Genomic DNA, 24,263 nt, shown 5'->3' with positions numbered 1-24,263 from the left:
TTATCTTGGAAATTTGATTTGGTGTGTCACTAAATATAAATTTTGTATATCAGGTGCCTTCAAGGACTATTTTAAACTCCTTCTCTGTAAATTTTTGACAAACAATTCAATCTATATAAAAATTAATTAATTACATTTTATGGTATCTTTTTGAATCTAAAAATGTGAGAAAAAAAAAATCCTTCTGCAGTACTGGCGTGATAGTCGCATAAATATTAAGGTGCGCCCCCCCCCCCCCCCCCCCCCCCCCCCCGAGAAATTTGAAGGGCTTGAAGGGTGTCCTTGGTGAAACGGAGTCCTATGAGCTCTAAAGGAAAATCTCTCTCTCTCTCTCTCTCTCTCTCTCTCTCTCTCTCTCTCTCTCTCTAAGGTCTTGAACTTAAGACCATCGAATAGATCTTTGAGATCTCATTGGATCGCTCCTACAACATTTTAAATTCTTTCTTTTTCAAGACATGTGCGTGTGTGTGTGAGAAAGAGATATTAAGTGACCCTCCCCCTCCCCCCGGAGAAATTTGAAGGGCTTGAAGGGTGTCCTTGGTGAGACGGAGCTCTATGAGCTCGAAAGAAAATTCTCTCTCTCTCTCTCTCACGTGCACATGCATGGACACACATGCAATGCGACTCTCTCTCTCTCTCAATAACATGGATAACTACTCCTTCATTTGCATGTATTTTTTCAAAGTGAAACTATCCCAAGTCGACACCACATGAGTTGTTTACTTTTTTTTTCAATCTCTTTAAAGAAATAAAAAGTTTTTTAAAAATAAGATCAATATTGGTCTCGAAAAAAACTTCTTCAAAAGAAAAAACCAAATATATTTTAAAAAAATTATTCTCATTAAATAATAAAATCTCCACTAAATTTATCTCCTTTTTGTTATGTGCATTTTAACCAATACAGTTATTCTTTGTAGAGGAGAAAGTATTTAACTTTCTATGACTAAAGCACTTTCTATTACCAAAGAAAGAGATATTCTTTTGATTTTATATTATGACAAAAGCTGAAAAGCTTCTTACAATCTTACCCTCCCTTTTGCATTGTAGAGAGGTTTTCTCTTAAGTGAAGCAGTGAGTGACACATGGAGGGTATCTCCTTCCTTGAAAAATTTAAGTTGAATTATAAAGAGTATAGAAGTAGTGGCTCTTAGCCATTTTGGTTAATTCGAAGGCCTAGTGATTTCATAACTTGTTTTTTCTTGCAAAGCTTTCAAGTTTTGTAATTGTGAGTTCTGCTTCCAATTTTTTATTCTTTAAAAGTTAAAAAAGCTACACAAGAGACATATCGGAAACCACCAACCCCACATTTATTTCAATTTTTTATTTGATGAGACCTTCCTTAGCTATATTATAAGCAGTGACCTTAGTATGAAACCATCTATACTTTACTATATATAATGCAGCTTTAAAAATTTATTTTATTTTATTTTTAGCAAAACTCACAATTGTGTGTGAATTATATTGAGCAGCCCAAAAAATTACAAGGTCTTGTCATGCTCATGTTAAGCCATGACAATATCCAGGGACCATAATTACATCGGCTATGAGGGTAGCCACCCCTACCAACCCGCCCCCTCATCCTTGATACACAAGGTCCATAATCTTTGTCATTCTGAGATCTTTTATTTATCGATGGCCAAGATTTGTCCCCATCCTAAGCATTCCATCTGCTGACAACAAGGCACAAGTAGTCCTAGACCAATCCTCTGAGTGATGCTTGCGCCCGAGTGTCCATATTAGCACTTTGCTTTCTTGTATCATCTATACTAATATATAAAGGGGGAGGGGATTCCCCCCCCCCCCCCCCTCTGCCACGTGGCAACTCCTCAAGAGTCAGGCGACCATGGAGTCGGGCGGGCTCTTTCAAAAAATAGTAAATAAATCGTCGCCAGCCGCCTACTCAAGATGGCGCGCTTGGCGATGCCAGGTCGATCAAAGCGGGCGACACAGAGAGAGAGAGAGAGAGAGAGAGAGAGAGAGAGAGAGAGAGAGAGAGAGAGAGAGAGAGAGAGAGAGAGAGAGAGGAGAGGTCCTGCTCCACCTTCGTCATCCTCAAGAGGGAGAGAGAGAGGTCCTCTTCGCCACGCTGCTGCAGCTACTCACCGGCTGCCCACCTTCGTCATCCGAGAGAGAGAGAGAGAGAGAGAGAGAGAGAGAGGTCTGCCACGATGCTCCTCATCGTCATCCTGAAGAGAGAGAGAGAGGTCCTCATCGCCACGCTGCTTCTCATTGCCACGCTGCTCCTCCACGCTGCTGCAACTACTCACCGGTTGCCCACCTTCGTCATCCGAGAGAGAGAGAGAGAGAGAGAGAGAGAGAGAGAGAGAGAGAGAGAGAGAGAGAGAGAGAGAGGTCCTCATCGCCACGCTGCTGCAGCTACTCACCCGCTGTTGTGGTGACCTGCGGCTTCTCACCTCACCGGCTACTGCACCAGCGACTCACCTCACGGACTGCAGCTCACACCAGCGACTGCAGGTAGCTCTCTCTCTCTCTCTCTCTCTCTCTCTCTCTCTCTCTCTCTCTCTCTTTGTTAAAACCCTACCACGTGTCATTCCTGTGCCCCTGTCTCCGACTTTCTAAGAGAGAGAGAGAGAGAGAGAGAGAGAGTTGCACTTTGCCGGCGATTACGCCCCTGTGGGTATGAAATGAGAGAAATGTTATATTGAATGTCCGTGTGTGTGTGTGTGTTAGAGAGAGAGAGAGAGAGAAATGAAATGACTCCAGGCCGGGAGGGTTGATTCCTTTGGAAAAAGGTTAAGGCAAGAGAATCTCATTTTTGAGCCAGTGCAGTGTTCCGAAAAATCATTTTTCCAACCAAGAGGAAATTTTCAAAAATTAGGGTTCTACATTGTTTTGTTTATTTTGGGGCGGAATTGCTCCTTTTTCTCTTACCTTCGACACATGTTTGAAATTGAAAGCGGTACGATATTAAGTTGAGACACATGACCGGATGTCAAGGGGAGAGAGAGAGAGAGAGAGAGAGAAAAAAAAGTTGTGGGCTGTTTTTTGTTGTGATCGACCCTCGCAAGGGTGCATTGATCGTAAGATATGTCCAACAACAGGGTCAGGAAGCTTTGAGCTATTTTGAGCAAATGCAAAGTAAGGACACCTGAAATGATGTGGGCAAAAGATGATATTGGTAGTCTTGCATTGTAAGAGGTATCATGAAATAGCCATGGCTGTGAGATTAAATATCTCCAAAGATAAAGAGATTGGCAGGTTTTGATAAGAAGCTTGATTGTCTATCAATTCGTGTGTGTGTGTGTGTGTGTGTGTGAGAGAGAGAGAGAGAGAGAGAGAGAGAGATGAAATGAAATGTTATATTAAATGTCTTCGGAAGGCCAAAATTGATACAGTCTACAATGTTTGGATGCATCGTCATCTACTAAAATTGTCGTCATCAATGCCCGAGGATGTTCGGCATGCAGCGGTGACCACCAAACCTCATGCCCCGCACCCGTCCCTCATAGCTCTCAGCATGGCACAGTGTTGACCACCGACTCTCACGCAGGCTCGCCATTGCAGCCTTCCTTCCTCCTCCCGGCTACTGTAGCAACGCACGTGGGATGTCATCGCTACTCATCCCCTTCTCATTTATAGACCTTGGCCCTTCGAAGACGTTTAATATAACATTTCATTTCATCTCCCTCCTCTCCACGTGAGATTGAAACTGTGAGTTATCGTCATCAATGCCCGAGGATGTTCGGCATGCAGCGGTGACCACAGAACATCATGCCCCGGCACCGGCCCCTCACAGCTCTTAGCATGGTGTAGTGTTGACCATCGACTCTCACGCAAGCTCGCCATTGCAGCCCTCCTTCATCCTCCCGGCTACTGCAGCAACGCACGCCATCCTCCTCCCGGCTACTGTAGCAGCGCACGTGGGCTGTCATCGCTCCTCATCGCCATCGTCGTTTCTGTGGGCTCATCGCCATCTGAGCCAGCTACTGCAGCAACGCACACCATCCTCCTCTCGGCTACTGTAGCAGCGCACGCGGGATGTCATCGCTCCTCATCGCCATTGTCATTTCTGTGGGCTCATCACCATCTGAGCCGGCTACTGCAGCAGCGCATGCGGGCTCGACGTCCTCCTCCCGGCTACTGCAGAAGCGCCATCATCATCTCTGTGGGCTCTCATAGACCTTGGCCCTTTGAAGACGTTTAATATAACATTTCATTTCGTTTCATTTCATCTCCCTCCACTCCATGTGAGATTGAGACTGTGAGTCAGTGTTCGGGAAAAATGTATTTCAGCTTAATATCATGATGTTTTCAATTTCCAAAATGCCGCTTGAGCGCAAGGGGAAAAGGAGAAATTCCGCCCCGAAATAGAGAAAATTTTAGAGAATTAGTCTATCATTTGAGTTTTAAACTGGATCAGAGCCCTATGTGAGTAGGGCTAAGCACTGCACAACAAGCCAAATAAATTAAAGTGTACCTCACTCGCAGATTGGAACAGCTACCACCGGACACTAGGTGACACTCTTAGGACAATAGGATACTCTTAACAGTTGAGGGTTTTAGATAAGCGCTGGCAACATCTTGAGCACACTCTATACCACCGGACACTAGGTGACACTCTTAGAACAATAGGACACTCTTAACAGTTGAGGGTATGGCAGCGGATATCACCCTGAAAGACCTCTTGGTGGTGTGAGCTCCACTTTTTGAAACACTAAAAGTTTAGGTTGGAATCCCCTCCATTTGGTGCTTGGTTTTCCAAAGTCTACCAATAGTTACAAAAAATAGGTCTTCAAAAGTAATGATTGGTCTCATAGACCTTGGCCCTTTGAAGACGTTTAATATAACATCTCATTTCGTTTCATTTCATACCCCTCCTCTCCACGTGAGATTGAGACTGTGAGTCAGTGTTCGGGAAAAATGTGTTTCAGCTTAATATCGTGTTGTTTTCAATTTCCAAAATGTCTCTTGAGCGCAAGGGGAAAAGGAGAAATTCCGCCCTTGAATTCTAGCATTGCCTTGTTCGACATGTATGCCAAATGCCATGCACTTCATAAAGCACAAAAGGTGCTTTCAATGAGCTTAATCTATGGGATGTCGTCTCTTGGAGTGCACTCATTGTGGGATATGCCTACACATGAGTATGGGAGAGAGAGAGAGAGAGAGAGAGAGAGAGAGAGAGAGAGAGAGAGAGAGAGAGAGAGAGAGAGGGATGGAGCTGATGGACAAGAAGCATTAGGTGGGGCATCCATTCTCTTGGCCCTAACCAAGTTAGGCATATCCCACAATCAGTGCATTCCAAGAGACGACATCCTACACACAGGCTTTGGCTATTGCTCTGTCTATGGCCACCTTGCACCATAGAGAGGGAGGTATAGAGAGGTGGATAGGGGAAAAATAGAGAGAGAAACAGATAGAGAGAAAAACATGTATAACCTGGTGCTAAATATATATCTTATTCTTATATTAATGGAGCACGTGCTTACCTCTGGAGGAGATTCTTCAGAGGTGATATTTTCTACCCCAGAGAGAGACCCAGGCAACAATTTATGAAATGCCAAGCACATTGCCCGAGGTGGGGATGGACCTGCAAAGAAGAAAATTGTAGATTGACTAGGTATCATCCACACAGTATGCTCCAAAATTCAAGCCTCATGTGAGAGAGCGGAGGATCACATGTTTCCTATAGAGAGAGCATTCACTGGTTGAGCCATTCACAATATGAGCAAGGGGTTTATCTTCATCGTCTAGAGGAGCGGATGCAGCTACAGATCAATGGTATTTTGCAGCAGCAGAGCTCAGTGCAAGGACAACTTTCTCGCATAGAAAGCAACCAGGCAAAAATCACGAGTCTCTTGGAGAGGTCCCTTAATCTTGACAAGTATAGCATGGATTTCAAAAGCATTGTGCCTGAATTACGAAGCACTAGCAACAAATTGACCGCCGTAGCAGTACAACATACTACAGGTGTCTCCGAAGTTAGATCTATCTCAAACAAGCTCCATGCATTGGTAACGACCCATTGGCCCAAGAAGGGTATTAATGCCATTGGAGATGTTCCATCCAGTTCAAAGCAGGGCAACCCTTGCAAGAAGTGAATTATATAATCGATAGTAATACTCACTTCTTTCGGATTTATAGGCTTAGCAGATCTATATTTTGGTGGTTTTGGGGATATTGACTACATTTTGGGGGAGGCTTATGTATGTAGTGGATACCAATTTGTTCACGACTCTTGGTTGTCTTCTTTGGATACTACATTCTCAGAGGATCTCCAAAATACATACTCACTTCTTTCCCATTTATAGGCTTAGCAGATCTATGTTTTGGTGGCTTTGGGGATATTGACTACATTTTGGTGGAGGCTTATGTATGTAGTGGATACCAATTTGCTCACGACTCTTGGTTGTTTTCTTTGGATACTACATTCTCACATGATCTCCATAATTTTAGTATTTTTTGTTGCCACTGCGTCTTTTGAGTCACACCTCCCATTTCCCGCCCCCCCTCGCCCTCTCTCTCTCTCTCTCTCTCAAGTTATGTTGCAGTGAATCTCTCTCTCTCCCTCTCTCTCTCTCTCTCAAGTTATGTTGTAGTGAATATCTCTCTCCCTCTCTCTCTCTCTCTCTCTCTCTCTCTCTCACACACACACACACACACACACACACACACACACACACATAGAGTGTTACCGTTCTCCGAGCGATCCTAGTTTTCGAGCAAGTCTTGGCGGAAGGGTACTCCATAGAAGGATACTCCTATTAGACAAGGTGGTCTTGTATGCAGTTATCCATGAAAACTACAAAGCTATAAATTAGATCACGTTCTTGAATACATATTGACAACAATGAGTTTTGGTGCTTGAAAAGGACATAGAGAACTTTACCTACGAGAGGATACATGCTGCATTGATCAATACAAATGGAATGCCTAAATCAATTGTTTATTTATATACACCCTAATCTCATGTCTAGAGAGAGAGAGAGAGAGAATGTAAGATTGCAACAATAACAATACACATTTAAATGGAAAACTCTTGGATACTAAATTTTTGTTATCAAAAAGACATGATAGATTATAGCTGAAAATAAGGATTTCATGTACGATCAATGAAACAAAATGTAACAATAATTTACAATGATTCACATTCATCATCAATGTAAAGGTTTTGAATGTAGCGATGCTCTTCCCGTTCCATGTCGAATCGTTTGTCTCTAGACATGCTCTTTGCCATTGCTTCGGCATACACGGGCAATTGACTTTGCATGGAAGGACTAAACGAAATCTTAATACATATAAAGAAATCCATACAAAGGAAAAAGATTAACATATTCAAATATAACATCTAATCCATAACATTTCCAATGTAAAATGTGTTTCCTAAATCGTGAGTAATCCATATATTGTCACCAACCATGATAGAACAAAAGCATATCCAAATATGGCAATACAAGCCAAACAACACATAAGCATATATTGGAATACTACTATTTACCTAGAGCTGGCAATAATTTCTATACCAAAAAATTCATACAAAGGGAGAAGATTAATATATGAACAACATAACATCCAAGAACATAACATTTTCGAAGTAAACTATGTTCCAAAACCCATGAGTTTTACATAAATGTCAATCTGCGACAAAACAAGGGCATAATTAAACATGGCAATATAAACAAACATCACATAAAAACAAACCACACTTGAAAGAAGTCCATAATAGTATTAGTCTCCAGGGACAAGGGCCTCACTAGTCATACGGATTGAAACCTGCAAGTGGATCCACCTCATCATCAGCCTGCGGCCTACTAACATCATCATGCTGCCCTGTTGCAAGGAGAGGCTCTACATACGTGGTCATCAAAAATGTATCCACAGTCGCATAAGAATGCACATACTCTACACAGTGTGCATGCATGTCCAAAAACAAACCACACTTGAAAGAAGTCCATAATAGTATTAGTCTCCAGGGACAAGGGCCTCACTAGTCATACGGATTGAAACCTGCAAGTGGATCCACCTCATCATCAGCCTGCGGCCTACTAACATCATCATGGCTGCCCTGTTGCAAGGAGAGGCTCTACATACGTGGTCATCAAAAATGTATCCACATCGATAGATGCACATACTCTACCAGTGTGCATGCATGTCTTAAGAATAGGCGCAGTACCACATCCCATCTCAATGCACACACCACCTCGACGATAGTACATGTGTACAAAGCATGCTAAAAATGTATGACTCCTCTCTAGTCCCCCACACCACTGCTACCTGACAGGGTCCAAAGCACGCAAATCATCTGGAAGATAATGGTAGGCGAGGGTATCTAAAGGATGCATGCCAAAGGACTCAAAGAGAGGTGTACTCTCTGCAATGAAAATAGGAGGATCTGTAGCTCGACGTCGAACCATAAAAAGCATTGACGTAGAACACTAGCAACAAAAGATAATAATATCCAATTAAACCTTAATTCAAGAAACACATGTAGTTTTGAGCATTTGAATAGAATATAATCATCACTATACTCACATCTGTGCGAATACCACCAATCTCTTTGAATCCATATGTAGAATTTTGAATACAACCACTCGTCTCACTATCTCCAAATCGTAAACGCAAACATAGCGCTCAATCCACCCAATTGTGAAATCACCTATAATATAATTGCATCATCTTAAAAAAGTTTCAATACGTAGAAACATACAAAATAAACATAAATATTAACAACTATTAACTTTAACAAATACCTGCCATAGAGGCCATCACCAATAACCATCCCAAGTCTGCCAAAGCAATCCCATAGCGCACATGGTCCTCAGAAACATAATCCCAGGTGGGACAAGGATCGTCACCACCTTGAGTGCCTCCAAATGGCAAGTCAAGAAAAATGAAGTCACCTGCCCAATCCACAGTCTTTCCCCTCTTTGTGTAATTAACCCCTGAAGGCTTATTTTGCTTGATGAAGTCGTGCACACTATAGAAGGTATCATTTTTTCTTCCTCTCGTAAAATCCTTCCCAATGGTGATGTAATCACCAAACACTACAATGCTTTTGGGATTCCTCAACATGGCGCATGTATCCCAAATAATGCGTTGCAAGATAAATAAATTGTGTAGTCCTTTTGGAAAGTCTCTTTTTGAGTATTCCCTTCAGAGAGCATGATATCAATTTTTTTCCTTCCAGGATCAGAGAAGAGAGAGAGATATCTAATATGTTTTGGTATATATATGTGTGTGTGTGTATATAAACACTATTAAAATATTCACTAAAGAATCAAAATAGATGTGGATCTTGAAATTCAAACCTTGAATGCAATCCTCTGTTTCCAAGTCCTCCATATGATGAGAAATATCAAAGGACTTTTGGCTTTCAACATCAATCCTTTGTTTGTCAACATGCTTCTCTTTTTGTTTATCTAAACAACAATGGAATAAAGAACAAAACGTTATTGAAAACCAACAAATACATGATTCAAAATTTCACTTATACAAAATTTCAAATTATCATACTCTTTCCTTGGTCCACTTCTTTTGGAACCATGGTTGATATTTGTGAATAGAGCTCCTTCTCTCTATTCAAAACATGACCTCCTTCAAGATCTATCCACCATGGACAATTGTCAAGCTCCCATCGTGTACATTGATGCATAGCATGTGGGTACATACAAGTCTCTTCATTCAAGGTCAAAAGCCATTGCTTTGCCCTAACTGGAATACTTGGCACATGACCTTTTCCTTGCAAGAAAACAAAGTACCTACCATGGACAATGAAACAATTATCAAAGACATGATTTTATCTTCGTTATGAAATTAAAGTAACTATCAAGTAAATTCATTCACACATCTTCACCTAAAAAGTAGCCTCATAGAAGCTTTCAATATCATATCCTCTTTCTTGAGAGGTTTATCATTGCTCTTCTTCTCCTTTGTGTCTCCTCGAACCTCAAGAGGAAACAGATATGTCCTCATCTCTATCTTCACCTCTTCATAGAAGTCAAACAGGGAGAGATCAAGAGGAACAATTACCCCTCCCGGCACATCCATAAAATCAACCAACACCTCCGTAGCTTTATGGTATATCTTCTCAAGCACAACTTCTCTTCTAATAAACCATGCCAATCTACAATGTTAGGAACTCACTCTGGTGATCCCCTCGTGCAAGGCCATACATAGATTTTGTTGCTTTGTTTGCCTCCAACAAAGTCAAACAAAAGATTTTTGACTCCATTTGAACATCGCATAAAGCCAATAAATTCAATTTCTCAAGCGTTGCTAAACTTTCAGGCCCCCACTTGAGAGACCATACTTTTGACCTCCAAGTATCTCCATGCTTGAGATCGACAATATTAAGGATCTAAAATTAACTTAGTGAAGTGAATAATTTATATAAGCAAAGTAAATACAAACACATAGTTTTTCATTGAGAAAGACTCACCTTTCCAATCCTATCACCATATCTTGAAGCCAACTCTTCATTCTCCTTCTCTTCAAACAATTGAAGCTCTTCATCTGACATTTTTAGTCTTGCCTCTTCAACCTTCTTGTTTAGTGCTTTACTTATTTGCACCTAGAAAAACAAGGAAAGGAGTCAAATCCATTGTGACAAGAATAGCAATACTAAATTCATGCTAGAAATATATGCTACTTAAAACTTACATTAAAAACTAGCTTTTCGAGATATCTACGTGTAAGAGGATACCAGGGCTCAACACCCTTGGTACTCTTCTTTCTGATACGTGCAATCAACATTCTATCTCTCTCAGGTAGGTCTTTAAGGTACTCCCCATGATCAGCAGAACAAATATTTGCACAATTTACTAGTTCATCCCTCAATGTTGTGGTCACCAAGGCATGTGTATTCAAACTACATGTTCAAAAGCAAGAAAAATTCACATAAACATAAATAAACTTGAGATCTATCATAACCAAAAAGATAAGGAAGGAGACTCACTAGTTCATCCTCTGTAAACTTGTAAGAAGGGAAATCTCACTAACCCTGGTAGGGTCAATAATAGTACAAAGCACACGACAATGCTTCACTTTTGTTTCTTTGAATCATTCTTTAATAGCAGATGTCCATGCCACGGTACGACGGTTTCCTTCCCAAACATAGAACATGTGACCCATTAGTTCCTGAAGTTCAGGTTTCAGAATGAGGTCAGCTTCAAAATCTTTGTTAACCTCGTGCCAAATAGGATCCCAATCCCTCTGTATTGCTTCATCCACAATTGAAACTTCTTTGTCCCTCGTCCAAATGGAAACAATAAATGCTCCTTTCTCTGCCACATAACCCTCTCTAGCAAATGCTATTTTCAAGCCCAAAAGATCATCACGAAGACCCTAACCCTTGCATAAGGAATTAGTCTACAAAGAGGAATGGGTGGACAATGGTGACAGCTGAACATCCTTGTTTTCTGAAGAATTTCCTCTCCCATATCCATGTAAATCTTGTTCTCTTCATTGGATGGCTCTACAGATGGTACCTCTGGCCTAACAACATAAGGGACAATCATCATACTTGCCTCTTGTTGAGCAACCCCTGAAGCATCCAGAGTTTGGCTCTCAACCTCTTCCTCAACATCATTTTGCTCCAGCACTTTGCTTATGTCATCTTGACTCTCCTGTTGCATTGAGTCTACATTAAGTTGAGATGAACCTCTGGTTTTCCTCAATCGCTTACGACCCCCTGCAACAGCCGGAGGACTGCAAAGAGAAACAAATAAAAAAGTCTGTTAGAAAGGCATCCCAAATTAAAAAAAAAACAAATCGGAAAAAACACCCCAAAATCAGGCCGTGCCGACGCGGCCTGCTTTTGAGGTGTTTTTTTGCAATTTGCATGCCATTTATACTCGCAACTTAAATTGGCCAAATGCAATCCTTTTCTAATTTTCACGACTAATTTGTTGCAGCTATAAGACTGCAAAGAGAAACAAATAAAAAATTCTTTGTTAGAAAAGCATCCCAAATTTTTTATTTTTATTTTTTGAAAAAAACACCCCAAAAGCAGGCTGTGCCAACGCGGCTTGCTTTTGAGGTGTTTTTTTGCAATTTTCATGCCATTTATACTCTCAACTTAAACTGGCCAAATGCAATCCTTTTCTAACTTTCACAACTAATTTGTTGCAGCTATAATTACCATTATAGCCTGATCATGCATTTAATTACTGTACAAGCTTGGCTAGAAGATCACGACCTGCAATGAGCTACGTCTCATCATTAATAATTATTTCATTAATAAACCATTATCAGCAGCAACAAAGATTTTAGCAACTCAACCATGCATGCCGTACGATAGCTCCTATGAATATAATTGAAAAACAATATAATTCACAAAATCACAAAAAGTTGTGTTCCTAAATTGCAGGAATAACTTTTACTCTTTATTAGAAAACTTGCAATCATTTAATGACTTTTTAAGCATTCTACCGCTTACAAAAGAAGGGCAGGAAATAGCTTTGCCTACACCAACGAACTCAAATACGATAAGCTGATCAGGCTAAAGACGATAAGCTAATCAAGCTTATCAAAAGATAGCATTGTCAAATCAAGTGCCATACAAACAAGCAATAAAAAATCTTGTCAATGTACTCACAATCACAGCTAACCTTCGTAGGCATGGTTCAAAACACTCAAGGCGGTGCTTGGGTTTTTGCATACTTCAAACCACACACATACAACCCATAAGGCACATGCTACGATACTTTACCAATTTCACCTGCCTTGAGTTCCGTTCTGAAGTACCTTCCTCACATGCATTATACATAAGCAACAACATAGAGAACAGACACATTAGATGAAAACACTTGGTTCACTTTAGTTGGCCATTTTTCCCTGATCTGGAGCATGATAGCTGAAGTCTATTGAGGTCTCCATGGACAGCCCCGCACTTGCCAATGAGGCTAAAGCAAAATACGTCTATTTTTGGTGCCTTAATACCAGAACTGCACCTAAAGACATGAGTGAGTCGTATTTCAACATGATGCGGCTACAGAATTCAAACCTTACATTGACCTGTCGAAGCGAAAGCTTATCTGAATGGCCTTAGGGCCCGATCATACGCTGCCCCTGACAAATGTACTGAAAATGCCCTTCTGCATGCTGCATACACCCCAGCTCTCACAACCGTCAGTGATCTGTGTAGTGGTACAATGAGAAAATTCCACCATTCAACCTAATATATAAATATTTTCTTTTAATGACCATACCCAGAAGATAACATTGTACTAAGAGCATCCTCCCAATCTTGACATTGTACTTGAAGAAAGGTATGAAACCAAGATGATCCCACTTAGCTGGATCCAATCCCAGTGCAGTTCCAACAAGGCTTTACCTCCCAAATCCATAGTCACCAAAACTTAACCTGCTCAAGGGGAAAGCACACACCATCATCACTTCCCCATGCTTCCAACAACTCTAATGGGCTCCCACGGCCAAAGATGGCACATATCTGGATTTCCTAAGGCATGAAACTACAAGCTGACATGACCAAAGGTATCTGCCACACCAAATGGGAGTGAAAAGAATATCTCCCATGCAAATGAGAAAAGCGTGTCTATGGCCCGTGTCCTCGTCCTCCTTAAAGGCTCATGCAAGGCCTTAGTGCCTTTGATCACTCTATCCTATAAAGATGGTATAGCAGACTCAATCTCCTTAATCCTGGCTGCCAATCTGATATGTCTCTGCAAGAATCTCTACCAAAATCTGTCCCCCATCCGCCCATGCACGCATCAAAGAAGCCCAATCAATATGAGTCATCTCCCCCAAATGTTGACCCTCTGTGTCAGCACTAAATTTAGGCAGCAAGGTCTCTTCAGAGAGGAGCACAGACTCATGACTCATCCATGACACTAGCTTAATGAAAATATTTAAAAAAGATACCTCTATCCAAAAACTTACAAGTCCTCTATTAGAAACATTTAGGTTCTGTAAAGTTCCGTACTAGGTTCTGGACTGTTATTAAGAACAGGTTGCCGTCATCCCCATGATATGCACAAGAGTATTCAAAGAACAGGTTGCCGTCATTCCCATGATATGCACAAGAGTATTCAAAGAACAGATATGCATAAGAGTTGGGATAACATCCATGCTGCTTATTTGCTTGGAAGAAATTTTGATGAGCATTGCATACATAGCCTCCTCAGACACAGAGAATGAAGACAAAATGCAAAAAAACACCCCAAAAGCAGGCCGCGCCGGCACGCCATGCTTTTGGGGTGTTTTTTTGCATTTTGTTTGTAAAACACACACACATTTTGTAGGCCTTTATCACACATTTTGGCATCAGACGTCAGTTCACAAAACCAATGCTGGCAACATACACAATGCTGGTATAATGTATGCGAAGCAAGTCTCATTATGTGCAGACTCCAAAAGACATCTGTTCCTCTCAATGTTCCTCTGCTGGCCAACTACGGGGAGAAAGAGCGGAATCCCCGACCATTTTAAAGGTCAGAATACAAATCTGAGAGAGCACTAAGAAATCTTCAACAATGAACCTCACAGAAAAGAGGCCTGCACAAAGAATCATAAAAGAAGCATTACTTGCAACATATTCCTGCACCATAATTACAGTCAGGTTTCGTCGTAATTAGACCGCAAGATCAACATGAATTACATTGCAATCCTACAAGGTCAATATGCACCAGTCTTTCCATTTACTGCTTCGATTGCCTAGAGGTCTGTTCAAAATCAACACACCGACATACAAGCCCTCATACTGAATTTATCAATAAGCCCAACAATCCAGTTGTTTGAAAATTATCTCTCCAACAAGCCCTCTAACCTGTTGTAGCTTTCTATCACTCGATGACCACAAGTTGAAGAAACGCATACAGTAGAAGCGAATTACAGTAGAAGCGCTGGTTGAAATCGACTAAAGCGCAGAATTTTTCTTCCAAAAAACACCACAAAAGGAGGGTGCACCGGCGCGGCCTCCTTTTGATGAGTTTTTTTTAGCAGAGAGCAGCTATGGAAACCTATGGCAAAGAGAGCAGCTATGTACCTCTGAGGAGTTTTTTTCGATTTCTTCATCTTCGCATCTTCGCTCTGTTCTTCCCTTTCAACTCAGAAAATCCCCAAATGTAGAGAAATTTTGAGATATATATATATATATATATATATATATATATATATATATATATATATATATATATATATATATATATATATATATATATATATATATATATATATATATATATATATATATATATATAGAGAGAGAGAGAGAGAGAGAGAGAGAGAGAGAGAGAGAAGAAGAAGAATAAGAGAAATTTAACTTCGTAGGAAACTATCCTAAGAGACCTTAAATATCTATCCAATGAGGAGAGTTGAACTCAATACATGTTATTCAAGAGGGAAATGGCATAACCGATCTACCACACTCGGGTGATAGAGAGAGAGAGAGAGAGAGAGAGAGAGAGAGAGAGAGAGAGAGAGAGAGAGAGAGAGAGAGAGAGAGAGAGAGAACTAGAGAGAGAGAGAGTAGGAGAGTTTGAGACAGAGAGATCTAGTTATTTTTATGATGGAAAAAATTCAACGCATTGAAATTTTAAAATTATGTGATCATGAGATAGAGGTGCATTTATGACGGTTTCACTAGATTTTTGTGCCAAAATTTTTTTGCAGAAAAAAGGAATTCTCGATTAATAGAAATTTCCTTCAGTTGGTTCAACTCAGAGTTTCTACAATCAGAGTTGGTTCAACTCAGAGCTTTAACGCCCTGTTTTTACAATCGTCCCCTTTCTTCAATTATCCATGAGTAGATTCATCACCATATATGGTCCTTCTCCATGACAAAAATTAAGTGTTAATTTTCAGAGCAGGTTTGTGGAAATCAAGCTAAATCTTCTTGAGGAGCATTTTGACTTAGAAGGGGTGCCTTTGTCACTTAAGCCTTTGTCACTCAGCCATGAATAGTTAAAGTTTGAGCCTGTTCTGCTCTCCACTGGTGAAGAAGGATTTCTTCATGATGCAGAAATACATCAATTCTATAAGATTTTTATTGATATTGCTGTACATGAGACTCCTACTTCTGTTGAGTTCATTCCTAATGAAACACCAAAAACTCACAGTGTCATTGATATGATTAAACAACTGCCCTTAAATAGTAGCTTGCATGTCGCTATGCAAAGTGCTACAGAGATTGTTAAAGCTGAAGAGCTGCCCAAAGTTTCTGATGGGTACATTGCATTTGAGCTCCCTCCTTGTGAAGAGAAGTCAACAATGCATGGCATGGAGCAGAAGTATGATGGTCACTCTTGGATGGAGTACGTCACATGCAGCTCAGATTGTTTTGATGGTGTTGTGTGCTTGAGTCGTTGTCCTGGACACCTTCGGTGCGTCAATATTGATTGTCCTCACTACTCGACACTACATTATCAAAATGAAACACACTGGAAAGGAAGAATGAAAAAAAGTTGTCATGTTGGTCTTGTAGGGCTTCAACATGGTAATATAGTTTGCAAGCACTGCTCACAAATGCCCGAGTGTGTTGATTTGTGTCATGCAATAATTTAGTACTGTGTGCCTAGAGATCATTTCAACACTACAAGATGTGCGATTCATCTGGGTAACATAAGCACCCTTATGAAGAGGGTGTCGGCAGAGCCATCGAAAAACAAATAGAGGAGAAGGTTGCAGCACGTACAAAGCTAAATCCTTGCACTACTCCAAAACAACTTGAGGGTGCCGTTACTCAAGATCTTATTATGGACATGCTAATGAAATACAATCAAGAGGGGAACTCGGAGATTAGTGAGGATGAACTTGCAGACATTCTTGAATATGCCACTCCTCTCTCAAATAAAAGGAGGATAGGAAGATGTTTAGAGTATGCCAAAAGAGAGAAGAATATCACTGCAATGGGCCTTGAAGCTGTGTTGGACTTGAAGAATCGTTGTCGCTACCCTTTCATACACAGTGTGTTGTTTCTAGGGCAGTTGAGTGATAGACATCAACCACATGTTTTTAAAATGTCAATTAGGGGACCTGGTAGTGGACTTGATTTGATTAATAGAATGAGACCTGGTGGAAACTTGCAAGAAATGTGGGTTCATTTTGATCACATACATAGAGTTTCTAGTTGGCCCACAATGTCTGCACACGTATATGACCCTTATGTGCATTCTCTTTTGACTATTGCCACATGTGAGTTCAAGGTCGAGGATCGCTTTGCTCAGACTGAGTTTTGGAAAAAGTTGAATTCTGTGGTTCATGAAAATGGCTTTGAAAAACTAGAGTTTCGTGGATTCATGGTGGCAGATGAGGCAAATGTAAATTGTCTTGCAGTGCGTGCAGTTTACTTTGGTGGGGCAAAAAAAAAGGTACCTGAAAAAGAGAGGAGTTGTACTTTCCATTGGGAGCAAAGCATGGTTCACCACACACGTAAGTGTATCCGTCCTTCATTTCAAGAGGAGCATAAATCCTTGTGTCGAAAGTGGCGAAATGCACCATCCGACTTGGCTGCAGACGGCTGCAAGAATGAAATCAGAAAATTTTGGCATGCAGGTCATTCAATCAAGGGCGAGATACCATCATTGGAAACTTGGCTTGCTTGGTGGGATGTGAGAGCATTCCATTGGGGATCTTGGTTTGTGAGTCAAGATGAGTCAGGTATTTTTGTTCCCACCACTAATCTAGCAGAGGCTAAACATGCAAGTATGCGTGTTGGAGTTGGTTTTAAAGGCCAGATATCCCTTTATGAGGCCACAGGATTTGACATGTCAATGTCTATTTTGCAAAGTGTGAAGTGTAATTCATACTTGAAAGGTATTCATGCAGGAACAGGCCCTGGAATACAAGATATGGTAGAGAGATTCAGTATTCAAAATACAAGCCGGACATTGAATAGAAAACTAGCAGATCTTGCTCATTCATCTATGGTTGAAATGGGGATTCAGTCTCCGGAGATGCAACATTCTGCAATGTGTAAACGGAGTGTGCGTGCAAAGCGACCGCTGCAGGTTGATCCAAGAGAGATCCTAGAAGAGGATAGTCATAGGCCATAATTTGTAACTATTACTGAGGGTCATAGTTGCAAAAATAAACCAGAAGGTGAGAGAAAAGGAGAATATGTGGAGAGGAGGATTCCAAAGACAATGTGGGCTATGAGAAGAACCGAACCACGAAATAAAATGACTTGTTTTGGACGATTACCAGGGCAAAGTGGAAGATGTGGAGCATACATTAATGCAGGGATTGATAATAGCAAAGATGGAGTACCTGCACCTTGCTTTTGGGGTCGAAGGAAGTATCCTGGAGGTCTTGTGGGGGGGTTTATTTGGTTCTGTAACTCATCCCCAACACACTCTTGGGAGGTTGATGAGGACCATGTTGTTGGCTTGATTGGCCCTGGTCCAGGAGTGTGGCCAGTGGATGAGGGAACTTTGTTGCAACCACAAGAGATACAAATCCTTGAGGAAAATGGGTTTTCACTTGAATCAGGTAAAAGCTCAATCAAATCAACTACAGCAAATGCAACATTGAGCTCTTTGCAAGCGCTTAGTTCTTTTCGGCCAAAATTTAGAGATGGTAAGCTTGTTAAGTGGAGAGAAAATTTGACCAAAGAGTTCCAGGTTAGCATTCAGAAAGAAAGAACCTTGTCTGCGCAACTGGTTCGTGAGGCCATTGTTTTATGCAATGAGTCTCATATTTTCTACCTAAGTACTGAAGGCTCGCGAGCATTAGGTGCCAACTACTCAATGACTTTGGGCGAGTTTCCTCGTTGCACGTGTGAGGGATTTATGAAAAGAGAAAGCAAGCGCTTGGCATGCATGCCATGTAAGCACTTGTACTATGTGTATTTGCAAATATTGGGATTGGATTCATCATCTCATGAGTTCATTCACCAGGAAGCTCTCACAAAAGTCGAATTATTTCAGGCTCTTAGTGGCAGACGCTGCAATGTCACAATTTGACAATCATGTGTGTGAGCATTAAAGCCAGCTAAGTCTTTTTGTCTTTTTGAGATGCAAATCGCGACCAAGCAACAACTAGAAACTTTTTTGTGTATATTCTACATCGATACGGAGATTCCTCTTTAGCTACTATCTAATGGATCGAAAACTATAGCAATATAAAATCAAAGAGCATACATTTTGCTATGAAGCTTGGAGTATATTGCCATCATTGTTTTTACTTTTTGTTTTGACAAAGTGAAGCATTGTAAATTATTGTTACATTTTGTTTCATTGATCGTACATGAAATCCTTATTTTCAACTATAGTCCGTCATGTCTTTTTTATAACAAAAATTTAGTATCCAAGAGTCTTCCATTTAAATGTGTATTGTTATTGTTGCAATCTTGCATTCTCTCTCTCTCTCTCTCTCTCTCTCTCTCTCTCTCTCTCTCCATGAGATTAGGGTGTATATAAATAAACAATTGATTTAGGCATTCCATTTGTATTGATCAATGCAGCATGTAAAAGAGGGAGAGAGCTTCCTATATAGGATGCCGTCTCTTTGAATGCATTGATTGCTACATTCTCATAGGATCTCCATAATTGTAGTATTTTTGTTTCCACTGTTTCTTTTGAGTCACACCTCTCGTTCCCCGCCCCCCCTTGCCCTCTCTCTCTCTCTCTCTCTCTCTCTCTCAAGTTATGTTGTAGTGAATCTCTCTCTCTCTCTCTCTCTCTCTCTCACACACACACACACACACACACACACACACACACACACATACATACACACACAAAGTATTCTAGGTGTGTGCAATGTCTAACTTCGTTTTAGGTATGACAAATGTGAAGCACTTCATAAAGCACAAAAAGTGGGAGAGAGCTTCCTGTATAGGATGTCGTCTCTTTGAATGCATTGATTGCCAGATATGCCCAATTTGGGTAGGGTCAAGAAGCTCTGGGATATTTTTGGCAAATGCAAAGCGAGAGTGTCTCTCCCAATGTAATCACATGCACACCATTGCCAATGTGGTATTTGCTTTTGATTGCGTAAACGGATTGTACACAACAATCCAAGCCTCAATGCAACTCTACCAACTCAAATGGGGACCTGTCACCATGGTAAATCTTCATAATGAAGCACTTCGGGGCTGATTTGGATGCACCTTTGAATACGTCTTGAGCAAAGGTTGCCAATGGTCAATAATGGGTTGACCAAAAATGGGTTAACTTGGCACATCTGCATCAACTGCGAGAATCCGACTTACATGCAGACTGGCGCGTTGTAACTGAAATGGAAAATTGCCGCCTGAAACTGAGGCCTTAACCAACAATCGTCAATGGGCTAATCGGATGGACTCGCTCCCCCAACTATATCCTTAGTAGTAGTTAGATGAGATATAGAGAGACATATATAGAAGTATATAGACATTTACCATGTGGGTTAGCAAGCCTCCTCTCACTGACTCCCTCAAAGAAAGATAGACATAGTTGGGAAATCCTTTCTTCTCCATACTCTCTTCTTAATTCTCTAGATACTAACCTGTATATATCTGTGAGTACTTATAAGATTTCTTTTTTGGATAGATGGCTATTGGTCCAAAGGTGTTGTCTCATGGACATGCAAGACGTAGTAGGATATGTCAAGCCTCTCGCGCTACATGACGTGCAGCAGCGCGAGATAGAGTTCGACGTTCTCTGGGTGAGATTGATGTGCCTCGCTTGGAAGATTGCCAGCAGTTGATAAACGTGAATCGATGCAATGAATTTCCTCAAGGAGGATTGCATTGGATGTAGATAATGAGTCAATTCTCTCGCAAAGTTATGTAGGGATTGAAGTGGAAGACAATTTGGAATCCAATAATGGAGATGTTCCTAAGGAGCCTATAATTGTCTCCAGAGAGGGAGATTACTCCAAAGTTGAGACACTTTGCCTATCCATCACCTACTTATATTCTGAGACCACTTCCTTGATGCATATCTCTATGTTGTCTCTTTCTCATGAAAAGTGTATTCTTCACAACATAGGCAACTTGGATTTTGCATGTTCCTTTTGTGGTGCTTTAGCTTGGAAAACAAAAGCAAAGACCATTCGCACATTTGTGGGGAAGAGTTTTTGCAACTCAGGAAATGTTTCTTTGCCACCATTAATTGAACCTCCTTTATAATTAAGGGAATTGATGCATGGGGGTAATACTAGAAGTAGAAAATTCTTGAAACATATCAAAGCATATAATAGTGTGTTGGCATTTGCTTCTTTGGAAGCTCATATAGATGAATCTCTCTACCACAGAAAAGGAATCTATACCTTTAAGGTGCATGGATCTATTTATCATAACATTGTTCCATTAATTCCAGAAGAGCGATCAAGTCAAATCCCTCGCTTTGCTCAGTTGTATTTTTTTAACACTGAGAATGAGTTGCAAAATAGGATGAGTCATGTTTCTAAACTCAAACGAGATGTTTTGGAAAGCTTGCAATCGATGATGCATCGAGTAAATCCATATGTTCAAGCTTTTAGGGGGTTTGCTATGATGGTCCAAACTTCAAATATTCCGGAGATTAGGATGGTCATTACTGAGAAGCGTGCAAATGGCTGGCAATATGTTGCTCCAACAAGTGTGGAAGTTGCTGCAATCATGCCTGGTCAGGGTGAAGAGAGCAACATTTGCCATCGTGATATTGTGTTGAATCTTTTGGGTGGTGGTCTAAAAAGAATCTCAAATTTCCATAGGTCATACATGCCTCTATTATATGTGTTGCTATTTCCAAATGGTGAAGAAGGTTGGAATCCTTACATACCCCAAGTGAACAGAGCGGAAGTAAGCAGAGAGTGAGTAAATGGAACTACAAAGTATATTTATACAATGGATTTCTACAAGTATAGATTGCAAATTAGAGATGACACGACACAATGTCTTTTACGTGGTGGTAGGCTACTGCAACAATATATTGTTGATGCGTATAGTTGTATGGAGGAGTTGAGGCTTTTGTGGGTTTGTAATCATCAAAGTGAACTTCGCAGTGAGGTGTATCAAAGCTTGACAGATATGGTTGGAGCAAGAGATGGAACAAGGGATGATAGAGAACTGTTATTGGGTGCTAATGTTGGAAGAAGGGTTGTATTGGCTTCTTTGTACGTTGGTGGCCCTCGCTATATGCACCAGCTGTACCAGGATTCCATGGCAATTGTATGCAAGAGAGGAAAACCCGATCTCTTCATTACATTCACATGCAATCCTGGATGGAAGGAGAAACAGGATGCATTACTGTCTGGACAGACATCCAATGATCGTCCCGATCTTACTGCCCGTGTTTTCTACCATAAGTTCAAGGATTTGATGGGCTTGCTGATTAAGAGAGCTATTTTTGGTAAGGTCATTGGACACATTTCTGTGATTGAGTTCCAAAAGAGACGCCTTCCTCATGCTCACATTCTATTGATACTTGCATCTGAGCAAAAGCTAACAGAGACATTGCATTATGATCAGATTGTGTGTGCAGAGCTTCCTGATAAAGTAATGTTTCCACAGTTGTATGATGTTATCAATCGGTGTAATGTGCATGGCCCGTGTGGAAACTTGAATAAGAATGCTCCATGTATGAAAGATGGAAAGTGCAGGTTTAAATATCCTCGAAGCTTTAGTGCATCGACTATTGTGGCTAGGGATGGATACCCAACGTACATGAGGAGGGATGATGGAAATTACACTGTTCGTAATAAAGTGCAAATGAGTAATAAATGGATTGCTCCATACAATTTGTCAATAAGGTACAATCCACATATCAATGTGGAGGTTTGCTCCACTATATCCGTTGTGAAATATCTCTACAAGTATGTGTATAAGGGACATGACAGGGCCACTGTTTTTCTACAAGATAGTGAAGGGATTTTAAATGAAGTGACAAACTATCTTAATGCTCGATATGTATCATCATCTGAGGCTATCTGGCGTATACTTGGGTTTCACATGCATCAAGAGAAACCTGACATACAACGGCTCCAAGTTCACTTGCCTCATCAAAATCAAGTCATCTTCAGCGAGACAGAGCGACTGTACTGAGTGTGGTGGAGGGAGAGGTCAGCAAAAAGACAACGCTCAACTTAGTGGTTTGTTGCAAATCAACAATATCCAGAGGCCAACGATTTGTTGTACATAGACTTCCCAACAAAGTGGGTTTGGAAGCCAGCAAGTAGAACATGGACTCAAAGACAGATTGGTGACATGATTGGAAGAATGTACCACATTGTTTCCAATGCTGGAGATTTGTACTATTTACGTATGTTACTCAACATGTTCAAAGGATGTAAGTCTTTTGAGGATATTAGAACCTTCAATGGACGAGTATATGACACATTTAAAGAAACATGTAATGCACGAGGATTACTGCAAGTTGATGATGAATGGTTTCTTTGTTTGGAAGAAGCTTCTTTTCAACAAACAAGGCAACAATTGCGCCTACTGTTTGTAGTCATTTTGGTTTTTTGTGATCCAATACATCCTGGTGCATTGTGGAATCGCTTCTGTAAGGAGCTTTTTGAGGACCATGTATATCATATGAGGGTTTGCACAAATGATGTGAATATCTGTAAACACATGGCACAAAACCAAGCTTTGTCAAACTTAGAGACAATGCTTCAACACTATGGAAAGAGGCTCTCGGATTATTCTGGAATGCCCCAGGTCGATCACACATTGCAAATTATGAGTGATCATGGAGTGCTTGCTGAAGAGTTCATGCATAACAGAGAGGAACAAAGAGTATTGTCTGCTCGAATGGAATCATCTTTCAATGTTGGGCAAAGGGAAGCTTACAATCGGGTTTTACAAGCCGTTGGCATGAGCATAGGGACTGTTTTTTTCTTGGATGGGCCAGGTGGAACGGGAAAGACTTATCTCTACAATGCATTGCTCTCTCCGATACGCGGAGAGTCCAAAGTTGCTTTGGCATGTGCATCGTCCGGGATTGCAGCACCACTTCTCGACAACGGAAGGACTGCACACTCTATGTAACATTGAATGGCCTAAAAACTTGTGTGTAGAGAAAATTAGCATGAACATAGTGGGCATTTCATTAGAATAGATTCCTAATGAGAATTACAAGAGTGCTTGGGTGGAGAGAGCAACAAAAATCATAACACCTAGTTAGATAGCATGAACAATACTTTCAAAAGAGAGAGAAATTAAGCTATTGACAACAGTTGAGGACCGGATTTGCATGGAGCCGGTCCCCCCTCCAAAAGGCTTTGTATTATGGTTTCTCCCATCAAGAGAGACATTGTACAATACAATTCTTTGTGTTCCTTCAAGACTAGCTAGTGCAATGAAGATGAAAGCTTCATGCACTAAGCAAAACAGTTAGCAAACACAACATCAATTATCCTCGGTCTTAGACCCAAGA

At 40.8% G+C, this 24,263-nt stretch overlaps 1 protein-coding gene across 1 annotated transcript; it reads left to right on the top strand.

Annotated features, from left to right (window-relative positions):
• The first annotated feature begins 21,727 nt into the window (after positions 1-21,727).
• Positions 21,728-22,924, top strand: LOC147452179 (uncharacterized). The gene has a single exon (XM_086519215.1). The coding sequence runs from the start codon at positions 21,728-21,730 to the stop codon at positions 22,922-22,924; it is 1,197 nt and encodes a 398-aa protein (XP_086375341.1).
• The last annotated feature ends 1,339 nt before the right edge of the window (positions 22,925-24,263 follow it).

Source organism: Adiantum capillus-veneris, chromosome 8 (genome assembly GCF_014529385.1).
Source record: "Adiantum capillus-veneris isolate H3 chromosome 8, ASM1452938v2, whole genome shotgun sequence".
Taxonomy (NCBI): Eukaryota; Viridiplantae; Streptophyta; class Polypodiopsida; order Polypodiales; family Pteridaceae; genus Adiantum; species Adiantum capillus-veneris.
The sequence above is the reverse complement of the archived record's forward strand: the minus strand, read 5'-3'. Positions and strand labels throughout refer to the sequence as shown.

Coding starts and splice junctions, on each gene's coding strand:
- LOC147452179 (XM_086519215.1), top strand. CDS start 21,728: ATGGATTTCTACAAGTATAGATTGCAAATTAGAGATGACACGACACAA.